The sequence below is a fragment of the Wasmannia auropunctata genome, unplaced genomic scaffold, assembly GCF_000956235.1.
Source record: "Wasmannia auropunctata unplaced genomic scaffold, wasmannia.A_1.0 LD335988.1, whole genome shotgun sequence".
In the NCBI taxonomy this organism is placed as follows: domain Eukaryota; kingdom Metazoa; phylum Arthropoda; class Insecta; order Hymenoptera; family Formicidae; genus Wasmannia; species Wasmannia auropunctata.
The window spans coordinates 1213742-1232917 of record NW_012026902.1 but is presented as its reverse complement, the minus strand read 5'-3'; the positions used below and the strand labels follow the sequence as shown (position 1 = coordinate 1232917).

The 19176-nt window shown below is 44.1% G+C and overlaps 4 protein-coding genes across 6 annotated transcripts; 1 reads left to right on the top strand and 3 right to left on the bottom strand.

Annotated features, from left to right (window-relative positions):
* Positions 1–484: 484 nt before the first annotated feature.
* Positions 485–5022, bottom strand: LOC105454179 (NACHT and WD repeat domain-containing protein 1-like). Its single transcript, XM_011696609.1, has 7 exons — positions 4764–5022; positions 3603–4007; positions 2759–3516; positions 2114–2650; positions 1797–2037; positions 1003–1661; positions 485–865 (listed from the first exon to the last, which is right to left on the bottom strand). The coding sequence occupies exons 1-7, from the start codon at positions 5020–5022 to the stop codon at positions 485–487; spliced, it is 3240 nt and encodes a 1079-aa protein (XP_011694911.1).
* A 3-nt stretch (positions 5023–5025) lies between these two features.
* Positions 5026–9904, bottom strand: LOC105454173. Its single transcript, XM_011696603.1, has 5 exons — positions 9837–9904; positions 6154–7388; positions 5785–5864; positions 5552–5674; positions 5026–5177 (listed from the first exon to the last, which is right to left on the bottom strand). Exons 2-5 carry the CDS (start codon positions 6260–6262, stop codon positions 5031–5033), a joined length of 459 nt encoding a protein of 152 aa, XP_011694905.1. The 5' UTR covers positions 6263–7388; positions 9837–9904; the 3' UTR covers positions 5026–5030.
* Positions 8006–9012, top strand: LOC105454172. Its single transcript, XM_011696601.1, has 2 exons — positions 8006–8461; positions 8549–9012. Exons 1-2 carry the CDS (start codon positions 8365–8367, stop codon positions 8893–8895), a joined length of 444 nt encoding a protein of 147 aa, XP_011694903.1. The 5' UTR covers positions 8006–8364; the 3' UTR covers positions 8896–9012.
* A 402-nt stretch (positions 9905–10306) lies between the features above and the next one.
* On the bottom strand, positions 10307–18856 carry LOC105454171 (protein transport protein Sec24A). 3 transcript variants are annotated; one of them, XM_011696598.1, is made up of 15 exons: positions 18651–18856; positions 17878–18038; positions 16229–17349; positions 15942–16097; positions 15740–15855; positions 15460–15568; positions 15214–15340; positions 15022–15131; positions 14228–14843; positions 13595–13924; positions 13278–13388; positions 12967–13139; positions 12540–12875; positions 12317–12420; positions 10307–12158 (listed from the first exon to the last, which is right to left on the bottom strand). In XM_011696598.1, the coding sequence occupies exons 2-15, from the start codon at positions 18017–18019 to the stop codon at positions 12044–12046; spliced, it is 3666 nt and encodes a 1221-aa protein (XP_011694900.1). In that variant the 5' UTR covers positions 18020–18038; positions 18651–18856; the 3' UTR covers positions 10307–12043. The 3 variants fall into 3 exon arrangements, with proteins under 3 accessions (XP_011694900.1, XP_011694901.1, XP_011694902.1); XM_011696599.1 differs by having other exon boundaries at positions 15466–15568; XM_011696600.1 differs by lacking the exon at positions 17878–18038.
* Between the last annotated feature and the right edge of the window lie 320 nt (positions 18857–19176).

Genomic DNA, 19176 nt, shown 5'->3' with positions numbered 1-19176 from the left:
AAAAGCGTGAATCTTTACCTTTAATTTGCGCACTTGATCAGCATTGTGCGATTTTCTTTTAGCGAGTTATTCGATACGAAAGCAAAAATGGTTATTTTTACTTCAATGTTGAGTAACTCGGTGAAAAAAAAATCGCACAATGCTGATCGAGTGCGCAAATTAAAGGTAAAGATTCACGCTTTCAAACGCTGTAAGTCGCATTTGTATGCAATTTTTATTTCACTCTATGGAACTTCGCAAATTTAGTAAAAAAATTTTAAATTTGATGCATCTCCATTTGCATCCGTGCAACTTTGTAAAGAATCAGTAAGTCATTTAATGAATTATAGATTTCGAAAGTAGAAACTCTAAGCTGTGAAATGCTTTTTTGACCATTATGTTACGACAATTATTGACAAAGTTGCTTTAACTTGAATTTTTAGAAATTATCGATATATTAACGCATTGTCCGGACAATTAGTTTGGTGACTGTATATTTGTCTTCTTATATTAATTCACGAGTAGATACGTTGATAACAAATAAAAGCATAAAAAAAATTATTTTATAAAAGCTCTTACCAGATGCAACAAAAAGTCCTGACGCGGAAAATGCGATACAAGTGACGCTGGCGATATGCCCCTCCATGGTGGATAACAATTCGTGAGTGTTGAGCTGCCATAAATTGACTAATGAATCGACACCACCGGTAACCGCCATGGCGCCATCCCTGGAGATGTCCAAGCAGGATATCGGTGCGGTATGGGGTTGCAGAGAATCCTGCTTCCCGGGTTTCTGTGGTTTTGGCGGTGGTTCCTCACCGCGGAAACTCCAGTAAGTCACGCGACCTCCCCCACCAGTTATCAGAAAATCATCTTTCTCAGTTACCTGCAAGAAATAAAAATAGAAACATGTATATATAATAGTATAACTTAAATAGAGAGAAATACGAAAAGAAAACGTGATAAATTAAAACTGTGATAAATGAGAGAAAAATAATGTAACACGAATTTGCGTTTAATCACCTTGACCGAAGTAACGGTTGCCGATGGATTAGCAGGCAAAGTCCTGATCAACTTTCCACTATGCATATCAAATACGGATACTCTGCCTTCGACACCGCCGGCGATAGCTCTTCTACAATCTTTCGCGAGGCAGAGACTCTTAACTGGTCCTTGATGTCCCCTAAGCGTGTGGATTTCCGTGCCCGTTGCCAAGGATCTTAGATAGAGCTTCTGATCTGCGCAAGCGGCTAGAAGGAAAACTGAATCCGCGGACACGTCTAGCATGACCACCGGGGAAGGAAGAGCGATACTGTTGAGAAGACTAAAGCTCTCCAAAGACCAAAGACACACAGTTCCGTCGACCGAACCGGAAACCAAGACTTCGCCAGCGGAATCGACTCGAATAGTGGTGACGGGGCCACGGTGATGGTCAACCTTCATCAGGACTTCGCCAGTGAGCAAACTCGTGGCGATAATTCTGGAATCCTCACCGCCGCTCACGATAACGGAGTTGTTGAGTGCCGTAGTTAAAGTGAGGATCGGCGCGATGTGTTCGCAAATCCGGCGCTTCATAACGAGTTCCTTCATGTCCCAAACGATAATGGAAGTGTCCTCGGAACCGGTCAGCAGATACTGCGATTGATGAGTGACGGCTAAACACGAGATTGGGCTGGAGTGTCCTGGTATGAAAAAAAACTTAATTTATTAATGATCATTAATATATACGAACGTATAAAACTTGGAAAACTCGGGAAAGAGGAGGAAATGACATTGCCAATAATCTGTTCGACTTAAATTATAATTTTTCTCATTACCTTTGAATGTATGAACGAGTTGACCGGACATCACGTGCCATAACTGAGCGTCTCCCTGCGGTGGCACAACGACTACATGCTGGCCAGATGGTGCCGCTTCGATCAATTTAACTCCCTGAGGACATGTAATCGCCCGGATCTGCAGTGGCAAAGGTGGTTGCAGCCATCCGTTCAAGGGCACGAGCAAAGGCGCGGTGTAACCGTCGCACCAGGCCATCGCCGACATGACCATTCTGCTGACCTTGATGAAAAGATTGCTTCTCTTATTTACGAATTAATAGCTCTTTTTATTAGGATAAAAAATAAAAAGAACTCACGAGGTCACCTCCGTCCTCGGCGACCGGCCTTAACCAGCAGATGAGCTGCGCAGCGAGCTGAAGTGGATCTCTGGTGAGGACATCGCTGGATTTTCTCACCGCGTAATACACGAGTTCCAAGTCGCGCTCAAGAAGGTATCGTCTGGCGTGTTCGAGAACGCACCGTAGGTAGCTGACGGAGATCATCTGAGCACCCGCGAGAAGGAAGTCGAACGCACAGACGGCGAGTTTCTTCAGCTTGTCGACGTCGGAAGCGCGCAGAAGATGTAGCCACGCTTCTTCAACGTGTCGAAGTGTGTACGTGACATCCTGCGTTTGCGGCGCACTTTGAAACGGCGTTTCCTTAACGGGAGGCGTAGAGGATGGATTCTCCGGCGATTTGTCGGAACGATCTTCAGCGTCCTCGGAGAAGAAGAGGCCGGCCAACTCCGCGTGATAGCCGCGAGAAACGTCTTGATTGGAGAGATATTTTCTGAGAGCGACTTCGCGACATTGACCGCGCCAGGAAAACATTAATCGGCCGCTCATCACTCGTACCTGAAAAAAAAAAAAAGATATTTCGTAAAATAAAAATTTAATAATAGGAAAATGTAGTATAAACGTAATGTTAAATTAAAGTATTCACATCGATTCTAATCTACTTACTTTGAGCCACGGTGCGAACGACCTCCTGACCAAGCACCAGGTCGCAAAGTTAAATTGGCTTTCCTCCAGGAGCAAAGGTCCTTCTCCGCCGGTAGGCATAATTAATTCGAGTATTTCTGTCTCTGACAAGCCGTACTCGGTGCAAGCGAGAATCGAGGCGATCCGAGTAGCTGCGTCAAGTCCGATGAGGTTCTCCAAGCGCTCCAGAACCGCGTCGACGCCTGGCGTCGCGCACACGTGCCCGGAGAGATCGACGAGAATGTCGGGGCTACGTAGACGATCCTTCTGCAGCGGCGTGAGGCGCATTCCCTCGGGCGGAAGCGCGGAAGTGACGACAAAGTGAACGCCCGGAGGAAGGGTGAGCGGTAGCCAGGACAAGGCGGCGACGATATCGCACTCGAGGGGATGAAAGCGATGAAGATCGTCGAGGAGAATAATTAATTGGTCCGGAAGGGGATGCTCCTCTAAGCGGCGTATGATGAGGCTGAACCAATTGTTGAGGTAGAGTGGGTCGAAGGAGGCGTCGCGCGGTAAATTGCCGTCGTTATCCCCGCAAAGAAAGCCGACGTGCTGGCAGAGGATGCGGAGCAGCTCCAGGCTGTAGGCGGATCGGGGTGTCGAGGTGCACAGTCGGACGACGCGAAGCGTCGGCGCCGAAAGCCAGTCGGGCGAGTCCCGGTAGACGCGCGCAAGGATGGAGGATTTCCCGGAGGATTTGGGCCCGTAGATTAGAATCGGTCCGTGCTTCTGCTCCTTGCCTAGAGAATTTATATACGATCCAATTGTATATAAATATTGTTACGCCGTTACGGTATCCTATATATCCTGCGAATGTGAAATGTACCTGCAAGGATAAGTTGTTTAACTCGCTCCACGGCCTCGTCGCCCTCGTCGGCCAACGGTAACTCCCGAAGAAGAGCGAAATGCGCCATACTCTCGGCGTAGACCTCCTGCACCATCTTCTTGCGACTTTTGATCTCCGGGTCGGCTTCGACGGACGCGTTCACCAGCTGCTGCAGCCGGTCCAGTATCAGTTCCCGAAGTTTTCCAAGGTACTCGTCGTGTGCCTCGCAGTCGGCGTCGATACCGCCGTTACGGTGCTCCACGTGAAAACGCAGAACATTCTCGTGGGGCAGAACGGTCTGGATGCGGGTCTTGAGCCTCTCGGTGCCGGCGGTGCACCTCGGCGCATCGTCGCTCGTCCACTCGCGTATCACGGCCATTATTCCCAAGCCCTGCTGGTCTAGATCTGATAAGAACGTCCCAACGATTATATACCGTCGATGAATTATTACTGCGCTCCTTACACGTGCCCCGCCGCACTTATGTCTGCATAGTAATGAAAAAGGTCTATAAAGCCCCGCCGTTATATAGTCCTTTTATTATTATCCAAGAAAATTCAGAGACAAATAATTTCTCGTAACGAGATTTTAATCTCTTTACATGGTGCACGCGCGCGCCCGCGCACGTTAAAAGATTTATAATAAATTCTCGCCAGCGGGGCGAGAACTAAAAATAGCTCGAGCACCAATTAAATTTTCTGGCTGGAAAACGAATTAGCGCGCGGCACTAGACGTGGCACAAAGCGGCTCAATTTTCAGCTTCTAGGTAAAAGCCTCTTATAACGTGAAACGCAGTGGGTGGTGCGACAACTCTCCTTCGCCAACAGTTGTACGTTTGACAGGGGAATAATTTAAACGGCGCACGACGATACTTGACCTAGAAGGTCAGGATTTCTCTATTTTTGGAGAAGAAAGCTCGATAAGTCCACAATTTCAGTCGTGAAATGCGAATACATGCCACCGGCGTGCCATCGCACGAGAGCTGATCAAATATTGACAGCGGCGGAGTGACGGTATCCCGCGCGATCGGTGTGTTATTTTATTTACGATCTTGCAAAAATATGACGTGCCTAGCTACAGACAGGGAACGATATGCCAGAGTGTCAACGGGGAAATTCTAATGTCTCCATAATATGTATCGGCCAATACTTCGCTATACTCACTTAGGCCGTATTCCAGCTGCCGTTCCGCCGTACTCCTCAGGATGTATTTCAATTCCTCGTTCTCCGGTTGCTCCGCGATCGCGCGTTCCGCGGCGGTCCTCAGCGCCTCGCGCAGTTTCGGCTCTGGATCCCGTTGCCATTCTCGCTGAGCGGTCTGCACGCTGTTCACACGCAACTTACGATGATGACTCAGAAAAAAAACAACGAAGAAGACGGTGGGGAAAAAGGGGCAAAGTACAGGAGGAGAGATTCTAAACATCAGAGCGTTTACCTATTTGCATTCAAAACATAAGAGTGCCCATTGTGCTCGTAATGATCTTTAAGAAGGGCGCAGTGCGCGAGAAGCGTTCGGTAGGTAGCCTCTTTCAATTCCGTTGGTACCCACCCTACCGTATAATTTGTTCCCGTCAACAGCTGAAAAGGATAACAAATGGAGAAACGAGTCACTCCTCTGCATCTCGAGCGTACTCGAAGTGTCGTGTGTAAGAAGAGGGTGGTAGAAGGAAAGAGCGATGCGGCGTGACGCGACGAGAGTGGCGAGGGTAAAAATGAGGCGTAAAAACACGCGTAAAATGAAGCGCGCGAGGGCGAGTGTAATCGTGGCGATCGTGGCCGGAGTACCCTCGTTAAAATAAACTCTTTTACGGGTGAGATATATACGCGTATGCCTCGTATAACATATATAACTTTTATTCTTAATTCTACGCGGTAATGAAAGGTAAACGGTGCAGGCCGCCGCGATCGATATGCCGAGACGACGCCGCGTATACGTGCAATGTTTTCCTTACCAGGAGGAAGCAGCCCCTGGAATGACGGTGGGACGCGCTTATCTCCTCCAGGAAGTACTCCGCCAGATGCGGATCGGCGTCCGGATCGTCGCCGGCCCCGTATTGCATGTCCACCAGGAGCACCTACGCGGGGCAAAAGCAGGGCGATATCACTCGAGTGCGAGTGCGACTTTGGAGCGTTATAGCGCGGTTTCTCGAGCGTCAAACGTAATTTGAAATCGCTTTGCACTGACCTCGATTCCCATGTCATCGTAAATTGATTGCAGCTCCGGACCGACCACCTCCAGCAGCTGTTTGCGCTCCTCCGGGAAGTCTAGCCGACGAAATTGCCGAATGTGAATTCGATTTCACGTTAATAGAAGCCTCTACTTCTCTCTCTATCTCTCTACCTCTTCGCGATCTCTCTACACCTACGTGTTGCCTCACGTGCGCGTGACATTGCTGAGATTGAATTTTGCTTAATACGAGGAATATAACGAGAATATATACGGCATCCGTTAGAGATTCTATCAAGCCCGAGTCGCGAATGAATTTGACAAAACGTTCATTGAAGCTAAAACGCCGCTCCGTCTCTCGAGATTAATTCACTCGTCTTAACTTACCATCCCTCTCGCCGGCGATGAATATCTTGATCAGCCTCGGCGCTGGCAGATGAGCGGGGGGCGGGCCACCTTTGACGACCCCCGCGATCAGTTCCACCTCGAGATTCATGCTTGCGGGGGGAAAGTGTTTTGCTAGTTCGAAAATGGCATTAGGCAATTCTTATGCGTTCAACGTGAAACGTCATTTCGTCTTCGAAATATATTTCTCTCGCTATGTTTTATATCGCTCGATATCGCTGTCTCCTTAAGGACTCGGACTCTTCTCGAGGTATCTCCTACTACATTTATATATATGTATAATATATATATTTCTCTTTCAAATTAAATTCTCTCTATATTCTTAAAATCATAAAATCTTTCTTCTCTCGGACGAATTATTTGGATTACAGGCTCACCCGATTTCCCTCTCGTCGTACGTGGGATCTCGTGCAACGCGTTCTTTCGAGCGCTTAGACTCGCGTGTGGACCCTCTGATAATTTATATTGAAATCTTAAATCTCTCGTGATCGGATCTCCGGGTCCGTCCGCTCTCTGGAGTTGTATGTATCTCGGAGTACTCTCGGCACTCGCTCGGATCTCCGCTTGCGTTCTCTGCTCGGTTATTGCCCGCTCAAGGTACTCGTGTTACTCGTGATATACTTGATCGATCCGGCGATCAGTAGTCAATATATTTATAATATATAACATGTGATCGGGAGACTCTCAACAAATAATATATGTATATATAATAGAGATTGTGATTTCTGTTTTTGATCTATACTTCTTTTGTGGGTGTGTGTATATATATATCTGTGTATATATATCTGCTCTTATACATATATATATATATCTATATACCTATTTACGTCTTAATTCTGAGTCAACTACCTAAACAATTACGATTGTCTTCGCCTGCGGAACGCAGCGCGCGGAGCGTTACATTGATCCGTCAGTCGCGATTAGGCGGCGGCGCCCACGCGCGCCCGCGACTCCGTCATTCTTCATCGATCGCAAAGCGACATAGATCAATTGATCTATCGCGAATCGATCATCCCCCAGCGCTTTAGTCAGTTTGTACTTGCTCCGAGCGTACTCATTGGTCGTTGCCCGCTAAGCCGCGGTGGGCGGATATGGCGTTAGCGGGAGGAAAGAGGGTGAATTATATGTTGGAGTCGGCGGGCTTGAAGGTGAGGTATTCAAGGCCCTGCTGCGTCGCGTTCTTACGTTCCCATTTTACGTCGCGGGGCGAGGACCCTCTGTAAGCAAAAACATACGGAAGCGCAAATTTCATCGGCTGTCGTCTCTCCGCGCGCGTTTAGATCCTCCGCACGGAAAGGTGAGAGGGAGAGCGAAGGAGCGCGAAAGGGGTGAGCGACGATTCGGGAGACGCGGACCCGCGTCGTGCCACCCTCCCTCGGAAATAGGAGGACGGGGTGAGTGGGAGACTAAAAGCCCCAGCGAGTGGCGGCGAGCTTCTGCGCGAGCGCGCGAGCGAGCGCGCGAGGAAGTCGTCGGAATCGATCGGGCGACTTCCACGACTCGCGAATTCGGGCCGTGCGCCGCGCGCGGTTTCACGTGCGCGCGCGTTTTTTACGCACGAGCGTTTTTGAGAGGTCATCTCGACGATACGTGCGTATCGATCTCTCTTTTTTCTTTCGTCTCGATCGACTATATATATATATATATATACATATATATATATACACTCGGCGCGCGCCGCACGCGTTTACACGAGATGACACGCTCGTTGACGTAGTCCGAAATTTACATAACATACATGCAATGTATACGCGTCTCGAGACGCGAAATGCGAGACGCAGAATATCGTGTGTCGCTACGCGAGGGCTCGCGGAGCTCGGGGCGTGAACTTTTGACCCACCCCAGCACGTGGCTGAACTCGCCGCCCGCTGCACGTCGCTATTGTTTTCCAGGGCCGGGCTCGTTTTGCGGTATCTCTCAGATCGCTGTCGGAACCCGAGATGCTCCGGAATCAACGCGGGTATAGAATTCAGTTGCGAGATAAGATTCGAGGCAACAGTGCCACAATGGGAGAATATACGCGAGATAGCGCGGAACGCTGTTTGGAATCGCGACGTGATAGGAGCCGGCGCGGCGGCGGGTCGAGTCGCGACGGAATTAATTGAACCCGGAATTATTTATCAAGATTCGGAGTTACGGTCGGTCGAGATTAATAACGATCGTTAATAATTGCAACGATTCGACGCGGCCGAGATGACCACCGCAGGCAGAGCAGCGAGAGGGGGAGAGATCGCAGCTTGCGGTCATGGATTCCCACTCCAATGCCCGCCGGAAACTCTTGCCGCACGATGTATGTATCTACGTCGTAAAGAGGCTGAATGCCAATCTCTCTTAAGATCGCGACGTGTATAATTCGGGCGTGTATTATTTTTTGCAGATACAATTTTTCCGCGCGGATCTCCCAGGGTACGGGGAGAAAGTGGGGAACGCGAGCGTAACGTTCGCAAATGTTTGCCGTCCCGGGCACTCGACGGACACGGCAAACAAACCTCCAAGCCGCCCGAGTGTACGTCGAGTACAATTATCGCGTCGTCATTAGGTCAACCGTGCGAAACGGCGTGTCGGGAGAGAGTGAGAAATCCATTTATTACACTGGGACACCAAATCACGCGAATGTCTACATCGGGACCGTTTGAAATGCCGAGGGTTTTCGGAAGAGATTTCTCGAACGCATACCGCGGTGGTGATAACGAGCCGAGGGATGATTGTGCACAGGGGTGTTAATTGAACCGAAAACGACCGATAGGGATTGATATCATTCTTATATTACGAAAATAGAGAGGAGAGTATAAATCGGCGAGAGAGGGCAAGCCAATAAAAATAGAAGAGTACCAACTTCTAGAGGATTGTTGTTAATTATAGTCCTATACCCGGAGTTGACCAATTAACCTTCCGCCAACGTTCGAGCTATCGCGTATTTGTTTATAAAGTTTTACACTGCGGATACTTGAACCGTGCTATAGAATTTTCTCGACAAATGCCACCGATTTGCAGTATTTTTATTTTTAACGAGGCATCTAATTTTAACTTAATTATTGTCTCGACTCTGACAAATCATTTAATGCAAAACGAATTCGAAAAGCGAAAGAAGGGGTAGAACGAATGGATATTTGAGGATATTTAAGAGCCTTTCGATAATTCGCAAACATTTTCGCGTCTCTTATCGTTTGGACCACTTCGCGCGGAGGCACGGTAATTGCCACCATCTTTCGTCGAATTAATTTGCGTCTGCAAAATCGGGATCGTAAAACGATCGGAAAAATTCGTTCGGATGTAATTCCGGGCCGATAAGTCGAGAGCCGTCTCTCGCGATTATCAGCAAGACGCACGTTAGATCGGGAAACACAATCGCATTCCCGAAATACGAATTTATTAAACATAAGACGTCACGCTTCTTCCCTCCCCTATTCTTCGTCCCCTTTCCTCGCTTTCCCCACCCACTGGCGTTCTATTTGAATCTCGGTGAAAATTCCATTCTACGTTTTATCAGCCAAACGATCGACCGTCGTCAAAACGGGAGAGAGAGGCTGCCGCCACCCGTGGAAGATGCCTCCTTCGCGGAGAAGGGATGGAAAAATCGCGGTGCGGATCTCGCGCCGTCGTCCCGGTCGATGCGGGACTCGAAAAAAAAAGGGGAGGGGATCCAGTCAAAACAAGGCGCTTACCAGGTCGTCGAGCAGCTATCGTGACACGAAGGCCTTCACCTGCTCACGCGGACGACGGCACCACTACTGATAACGCAGTCAAGCGGCCGACGCCTCCGGAGCGCCGAACGCCCAGCGCCGACGCCGTCGCCCGTCAGCGTCATCGCCGACGACAACGACGCCGACGCTGACGCCGACGCCGATATCGCTGAGCCTCGGGGGGTAGGGGGTAGTCGCGATACGTCGATGTTATCTACATAACAATACAGATTTGCATCTATTATAATATCTAATACTTTTGTGTACATATATATATATATATATATATATATATATATATATACACGCGACATTCTGTTATATATACTAAAACGACATATACTTACTTGTATATGACCAAAAGTAAAACAACACTTTGTCTTGTAGGATAGATCAGGGAAACTTGGAACAGTTAATCCGAAGTGGATGGCAAACTAAAGATCGAGGCATTCTTATGTAATATACAGTTGATAGTTTATAAAAAATCGAAGTATACACGGGTAGAGGGGATCGTTAAAAGATGTAACAACGAATGTACAATTACTTCCCGTATAATCATATATATGCATATATATAATTATTAAATAATAATCTAATTCGTCATACGCTCTGTTCGTTTCTGTCTTCGGCGAACCGTAAAATGTGTGGTGAGAAAAGAGCAACGTACGCCGGAGAATCCCGTTTGGCAGCATGACAAAGTATGAGTAGTACGATTATTTTACAATATTTCATTTGTTTATTTCTCATAACACTTGCTAGTGCTATTGTTCACCATTATTTATTATTTTGTTAGAGTCTTTATAGGCGAGCTGATTACGCCTTGACGATCGATTCGTATTTTACATTGGCGCGAAATCGTTCTCTGTCGTTTCCCTATATACTTCCTTTTTACAATTATTTAATTCAATTGCAACAATATCTCAATTGCAATGCTCGTCGACTGTTCGAAATTGTCGGTTACGACTTCGCAAAGTTCCAATTTTACAACGCGAATTAACAATGTGTCACCGTTTAAGGAATGACATAGCGACTCATAATACAATTTTTCACGAGTTTTGTTACTACCCTCCTCTCTTGTTCGTTTTATTGCCTGCAGGTAGGTTTTTAAATTTACAGGAGCGCATTAGCTTTATCACCATGAAATATCTTCTCGTTTGGCGACACTCAGCCTGCAAGCATCTTCATTCGCTTATTACATTATTACTTTATACTGCAGATGCAAAATTGCACTTATTTAAATTCCCTTTCTATTGCATATAATTATTTGTAACTAATATTTTTCAGGATTTTTTTTCAAAGATGGTATTTTTTTTAAAGGTAAGAACACTTGCGTATTGCGACAATAGCGGTACTTCGGTACAGAGATTGAAAGAATTCAGAATATAGAAAACGTAGTTACAAAAAAAAATATTTTATACAAACATCATTAAAAATAGTCGACTTCCTCTATTTCAAGTAAACTGTTTTCTTTTAAATTAATATACTCTTTTTGCGTTCTCTCTTTCTAAAAACTTGCATTTACCATGTAATCGCGAGTAGATAAGAAAGTGAGTGAAAGACAGCAATGACATTTCCGTTGTTCCATTGGAACAAGGGCGGAGGCTGTGTGAGGGAAAGCTTAGAATAGAAAAAAAAAGTTCGATTCCAACGATTTTAAGACAGAGGAAACCGACTGTACTCGTCATGCTGATACCATTTCAATGAATTATTGCTATTGTGAAAAAGATATTTTCTTACTGAACAAATAAATCTTACAGATTAAAATTGTTGTAGGTATAACACAATATCGTAAAAAATTAGATATTATTTACTGAACGAGTTCAAGAAAGATTGTTCAAGTAGATACGCGCAACGAGAACGCAAGTCCATGTATGTTGAAGCTACCGAGGGTAAATAATATAATAATATAATTATAATAATAATAACAATGATTATACAATCTATCATGCTTAAATGCGTCAGTGTCTTTCAATAAGGCTGTCACTGCTGCATAAGTAGATGGCATAAGTAGATCTTGAATCACGTGACATATCCCAAAATATCCCGAATGACCCACGATCGGTTAATGAATTATAAACGGATTGCGCCATTTTCTAACCGTGCGACTGATTTTGTGATGATGTTCCATAATCCAATGATTTTAACGCCTCCGGCAGGAATTAGTCTCACGCACGAATTCCTTAACTTGGTCACTCTTTCACCTGCGTCTTCAGATGTTGCAAAAACTCGTAGTAACTAAGAGCAGATTCGAATCGGTCCTCTATCAATCGTTCGACGAATAACGTCCTGAAGTGGCTGTCGTCCCTGAAAAATAATTTGTCCGCGTTAAAAAAAATGTATCGCGTTGAAAAACATCAGTTACGCGCGCTACAAGATGCAAGCAATTTACAGGTATTCCGTAAACATTTGCGTAACATCTTACACATTTATTTTTATTTTATTAAGTGAAACAATTCAATTACCTGATAACTTGTACAGGTACGTAGTGCGGTTTCTCCTCTTGTAAACTAAACACAAAGTTTCGCAATCGTTCGCTTTCTACCGTATCCAATTCCGGTAATTCGTACTGCAAGACAGATTCAAAACAAAATGAAATTAGATTTTTATCAGATTAAAAATTATAATCCGATTTAAACTTTCCGATTTTCGAACGCGTAGTCGAGAAGGAAGTGGTGAAATATTTACCATTTCCTCTGGAATAGATGCGAATCCCGAAGTGCCGAATACATTGGAACATAAAATCGGGTTGATATTCTTGCCGACGTAAATAAATATTCTGTCGCCAGCATCCATAAGAAAGAGTCCCCGGCTGTCGAGTTTCTCAGCGGACAAATTAAGGCGGGGCGGCTGTGGACACACTTTGCCGTCAATGTCCTTCGCGTTGCGATCGTCGAGCATGTGAACGGGATACAGATCGGGGTAAATCACTTGTATCAGCTGTGCCAACGGTAACGTCTTCAGTTGAAACATCGCGAATATGCGATCATCCAAACGCGTGCTCGTGCCGGATCTGAACGCTATCTACAAATTTAAAATTAAAAAAAAGATATTAACGACATCTAACGATATATTCAAGTAATAATGTTTATAAATTTATTCACTGATAACTTACGCTCTTCAACAATGCGATAATGTATAATGGCAACAGCTTTAAACTTCCTGGAGCAACAAGTCCGCCGCCGCTGGAAGATTGTGCCAATTTGTACGCGGATAAAATGTCGATAGCGACGTTTATTAATGCTTCTCTAGCGTCCGACAAAGATGACTGAAGCGATCGATCGACAGCTGTGAAGATATTATTTAAAATAAATGTCTCTTAATTTCTCTTAATTACAGAGAAGTTGAGCAACACACACAAATAATTATTAAACTTTTGCATTGCATAAGAAGAATTCATAGCCGACAACGACAAGTTTAACTTACCCATTTTTGATAATAAGCCGATTATGCATTGTTGATCCGCAGAATGCATCACGTCCGATAGACTCGACACGACTGGCAGGCATAGAGTGTGTACTCTGATCCTTCGTTCACCTTTAGATAAAAATGTATGAAATACACGAAAAAAAAAAAAAAAAAACATTAAGGCTCCTGATTACTGAGCCAAAAACTCCGCGTTTACGGTGGCAACACCATAAAAGCGTGATTACGAAACGCAGCTATATTCTGAAACTTTTTAACGCACGCGTTAAAAAGATTCAAAATAGGTCTACAAGAGCTTTAAGAAGGGCAATAATCACCTTTGCTCGAGGTATAAAGAAGGGATGCTTGGAAGCATACGTTCTGCACATCGGAAAGATTTTCGTCAATAGAGATTTGCATGCCGAAACCGGCGTCCGGATTAATATTTGGCAAGCAGAGAAGATCAGTCGATCGAACGAAGAAGCTGCCGTGGAAGGCGTGGATGCTGAGACCGCGGGTACAGCGGAGCCGCATCACCGCTTCGAAGCCAATCTTTCTCGTCAAGTAACGACGAAGTAATCTCTCTAAGGTTTCGATATTTTGTAACTTCGATGCTCGGAACAGTGGCAGATGGTAAATACACCCGCCCGTAAACTTCGACACGCATGCTGCGAAATAGGAAAAATCAAATCATGTTACAGGAGAATGTTTACCAATATTTTTCAAGGAAGGCGGTAATTACATATTACGAGAAAAATTACAATTAAAAAATTAATTACTTGCAAATTTACAACACACAAAATTCTCGTTCTGTTATAAACGTTATTCAAAATGTTTAAACCAACATTTTTCAAGGAAGGTCGTAATTGTGAAAAAAACTACAATTAAAAAATTAATCACTTGCAAATTTACTGCACACAAAATTGTCGTTCTATTGTAATTCGTATTCCAATCGAGATAGGTTCACTTACATAAAGTTGCCAGATCGCTGTATTGGCTGTTCAATAAGAACAAATCAATCGCGATCTGTTGTCCACTGCAATCCAGAGCGAATCTTTTGTAGAAATCCGTCGCGGGATTGAGATGCGGCACGTCTTTGTTCACTCTAGTATTGGGATCCTCTCTCGGCTGCAGGGCCCCCGGGCCGATGTTAGGCAGACACGTTTGGAAAACGGTGACGCGTCCCCCGGTAGCGGAGAGAAGTTTAAGGGCGGCTTGAAGACCGGCACCGAGGGCGCTGTTAGTATCGTGGGTGCCGCAGAACTTGACGGGAAGCTGGGCGAGAAGGTCGCGGATAAGCTCCTCGCGCTCCTTCAGATTTACGATTAGGTTTTCCGGACACGGCAGAAACACATCGTCGATATCCAGCATGATCATTTCGTGCGGCTGCGAGACGTTGTCGGGCATGCTGAAGAAGTGCAGAGTAGAATCGACCGCGAGGAAACCGACTTGAGTGCGGCTGTCGCCGGGGAGACGCGACAGCTCGTCAGTGATAGTGTTGCAAACAATCTGCAGATAGCCGCTTTCCACCGCAAGACGAGAAACGTCCATGACGAAGAGATAGACAGCGGGCTGAGGTGGACGGACCTGTAATTCACGATATTCCTCAACACTATCTTTCGAAGCATCACAAACGAGTATTTCATTTTTTTTAATGCAAATAGATACTTTGAAATTACGAATGCGCGACTATTTTACCTGATTCTAAAGCTTACTATTTACTTGGCGCAATGTGTTAAATAGTAATTAAAAAAAAATTATTAACCATGTACTCGCTTGGCGCAATGAACTCTATCGTGCCCGTTCTGACTTCTGGCCGTCGCGAGGGATCGCCGTACGATTTTGTCACAGGATCGAATTGAAATTCCTCAGGAACTGCACAACAAACGTAAACGTATATCTAACTCTTGTCATGCAATAGATATTAAGAGTAAATAGATATGAAAAATTTCATTACGTTCATTCAATCTGAAACAGAGATTGCACTTCCACCTTCTCGAATCGACGAAATATACAAACGGGTTGATATACGTTCGGCAAGCTCGACAACGTACGATCGTATTGCATTGAATCACTGCTAAATGCTGCGACAAACAATAAAAATTAAATTTTAAAATAATATTCTTAAAAAGTGAAATAGCAGCAATATGTTCTCTCTTGTACCTATGTCTGTATGTTACATTACAACTTCTTTTTTACATACACTCACGTTTAGGTCCTTAAAAGGATGTATTAATACACCGAATGGCAATCTCGATTTTTGTAGAAGCGAATTTGATTCTGGGACCTTTGTCAATGTACACCTGAATACCCTGTAATTATTCCACATATTTAATAAGAATTATATTTTTATACCTGCTAAAATAATTTGACCTTAGTAGAAAAAATTGTTCAAATCTTTGATTCGAGTTTGTATTTTGGATGTAATTCTCGTTTAACAGAAATATAATCCTGGAATCCTAAATGAACAAAAAAAAACTTACTCAGGATTACAATTTACAGTGTCCAGGAATTCCTGATGCAACTTGATCTTTGGTGGTTCGATTTTCTCAGGCGGCAGTATATTTCGGCACTGTAAGAGGTCTATCGATTCCATCCCCTAAAAAATGTTATTAACATATTGAAGAACGTAACATATTCAGATTACATATATAATTTTACATACATAGTATTGAAATAAAATACCCATAATTTGTTGTAGCCAGCTTGTGTGACGTTCAAATTGCTCATCTGATTATTTAATTGATTTAATTGGTCTGGGTACATATTAGGATACCTTCTATTTGACGAGTCTAACGGGACGTTCGTCATTTGGCCGGGATATTGTGAACGAGAGTCGTACTGGAAGTAACAAATGAATATTAATGTTGTAAAATACCACACTACTTTTTGAAGAAAATATATAGAAGATTAATTAAATGAAATTTGATTCTTTTACGTAAAGTTATTATTACAGGCTTAAATTTTATTACCGTCTGCTGTCCTGGTAGAGGAGGTATCCCCGATGGAGGTAATCTCGCGCCATGTAACTGATTACCTCCTAAAGGCGGTAGCATCGCGGCATTGGCAGTGTCTTGTTGCGGATATTTCCTCTGGCCAGTTAAATTTTGATGTATATTCTGACCCTGCGGAATACTTCCCAATCCCGTGGGATCCATGTAACCAGTGAGTAAATTTTGATGCTTCAAAGGCTGAGTGCTATAATCTTGAGGGTTTCGTGGACCTAAATTATGGCCTTGTGCACTGTAAAGTAAAGGCTGCGTGCTTGAATTTGGCATTGGCGATGCACTGGATATAATCTGCTGACTTCCATATCTGAGTTGTGGACTAATTAAGCTTTCGGAAGGACTAATCGTCGATTGTGCTTGAACGTTCTGAGTCCTTGGCGGTTGTGCACCGGAACTCACTGGTTCTTGCTGTACATAATTGCTTTGATTTAAATGATGAGTGATGCTTGAAGGAGGTAGATTAACGTTGGATGCTGTTGGTGGCGGTGGAGGGATAGAGTGTCCTTGATTGTAGGTCAAAATCTTATTTACTCTAGCAAAGGACGTCTGACTTTCCGCAGTTTGATCCGTCGAGACCTGACTAGTCCTATCGATGCTACTGGATACTCCAGGAACGCCTATAGTACCTTGCGGAATGTTGGTAGGTGGGGGATTGGTCACCCATGGATAACTTTGGTTTACTTTAGCTGACTCTGGTTTAACAGCGTCTGCAAACGTCGATGACGCGGACACCGGAGTCGGATGTGCCGCCGTCGGAGGCATCTGATTCGAAGGAATCATAGGTCGATGCTGAATTTCTTGGCTAGGTTGAGACACAAGGGCTGCTGAGGATGTACCGACTGTGACGTTCTGACGAACGCCAGTGGCATACTGGTTGTGAGCACTATAGAGATTTGCAGGATTGCTATACGTCTGTGATGTTCTAGGTGGTGGAGGCAACACATTAGGGTTCTGAGGTCCATTTATTGGTGGCATTGGCGGCCGTGGCAACTGAGGCCGATATTGGTTGTGAAGATACTGAGTGGGTGATGGATCTCTGGAAGTCTCCCTGGATGGGTCACGCGACGACTGCGACGATGGTGTGCCTGTAAATACATTTCCAATTTTAACGGCTAACTTTTTAGACAAGACTCATTATCTTCTGATAATAACTTCGAAATTTTATTCGATGACACATTTAGACTTTAAAAAGTTAGTTAATGGAAATTTTAAAATGAAATTTGTAACATTGACCTACAGAATTCTCTTTTTATTTAAATCTATTATCCACTTTTCTATAGCATGAAATTTTGTGTACATATTTAAATAAACGTTAATATAAATTGCTTTATGTCAAAATATAAAATTTACACAATGCTTTTCTTATTGACTACATCTGCTTTATTCTTGAGAATGTAAGAAATTGCAAGGGTGAACGATAAGAGAGTGAATGAGAAGATATGTCAAGTCAATTCTTATCACACGTCGCCCCATTGGGTATGCAATGCTAGCAATGTTTAAGATTGCTCGAGCATCAAAAAAGCATTATGTAAAAAAAAAAAATAACATAAATAACATTATATCTCAGAAATAAAATTTCTTCGTAGTATGCTCTCTGTATAGCAAAAACTTGCCAGTTAGGTTGAACTGAGAAGACTGCATTCCATTTTGCTGAGATGCAGGATTTTGACCATTTACTATGGGAGGTGGCTCATTTTTCAAAGGATTGTTGGAATCTGTGTACAATGGATACTGGTAACCACTTGACTGGGACATTTTGCTGCTTTAACAATCACTGAAACAAAATACATTATTTAGAAAGTTTCTTTTTATTTAGGAAAGTAACAAGATACATATTATTTAGGAAGCTTTTTTTTTTAATTTAGGAAAGTAACATGCTCTTAAAGACACAAATCTCTACACATAGCCTGAAAGAAATAACTACATTATCAGATCGGTGTCTCCGAGATGTGGAGTATACAATAATGACAGTTAAATGCTCCAGCTTTCTATTTTAATCCATAATCTGTTAGACGAACGACATAAAAAGAATTCAGTTAAGTGCAATTGCCTCCCAGCAACAACAAGAATCATGCAACACTGCCAAATTATAGGCTTAGATAGCGGTTTCCAAGCTCAGCCAGAGATCTCCACAGAGGCTGCAAGAAATTGTGAGAGATCGAGAGATTAAGACAGATTGAAGAGAATCAAGCCTCGTTTGCCGATTACCGCCTTGATAATCTACAAGGATAGATATATATATATATACACATATATGTATATATATATGGATACATAGATCAGCAGCAGGTTGACGTTTGGACAAGCCAAAGCGCATTGTCAGCGTGCCGAAAGGTTAAAATGCAGAGGAAAACCCGAGACGTCCGAACCGCCCGTCCCGCCTTACCTTCCGCAATGATGTGAGTAGCCAAAAGTTAGGAACGGTTGGACGCAGGCTCGCGCATCGCCCTCGTTGCCGTTCACCTCCACGCAGCACCACACGCAGGGATGAGCACTCCTCAATAGCAGCGATTCATGAACGAGAAAACGGCACGCAGTGCTGCACGCACAACATTACGTGGCAGCCCGAGCGACCGCTGCGCCATGCACGGAGTGGACTACGGCACGTGACGTGACCAGATGGCATTGCTTCTGCACGCGGCGCGACTTTGGCCGATTGGTTTAATCGCAGCGACTATCAGTCTTATCAGTCGCTCGTAATCTCGCTTGCTAATAGAGGATAATTATCTTTAGCTACTAGATCATTATATCTTTATATCTACATCGCAATGAATATTAATATATAATTGGAAATTTTTTCTCACGCAAATTTGCCGGTTCAAATTACAATTACTGATCCCCTAATCAATGACTTTAATAATCAACTTAAATTTATATACTGATTAATTTTTATTCGCGCTGATAAACTCGAC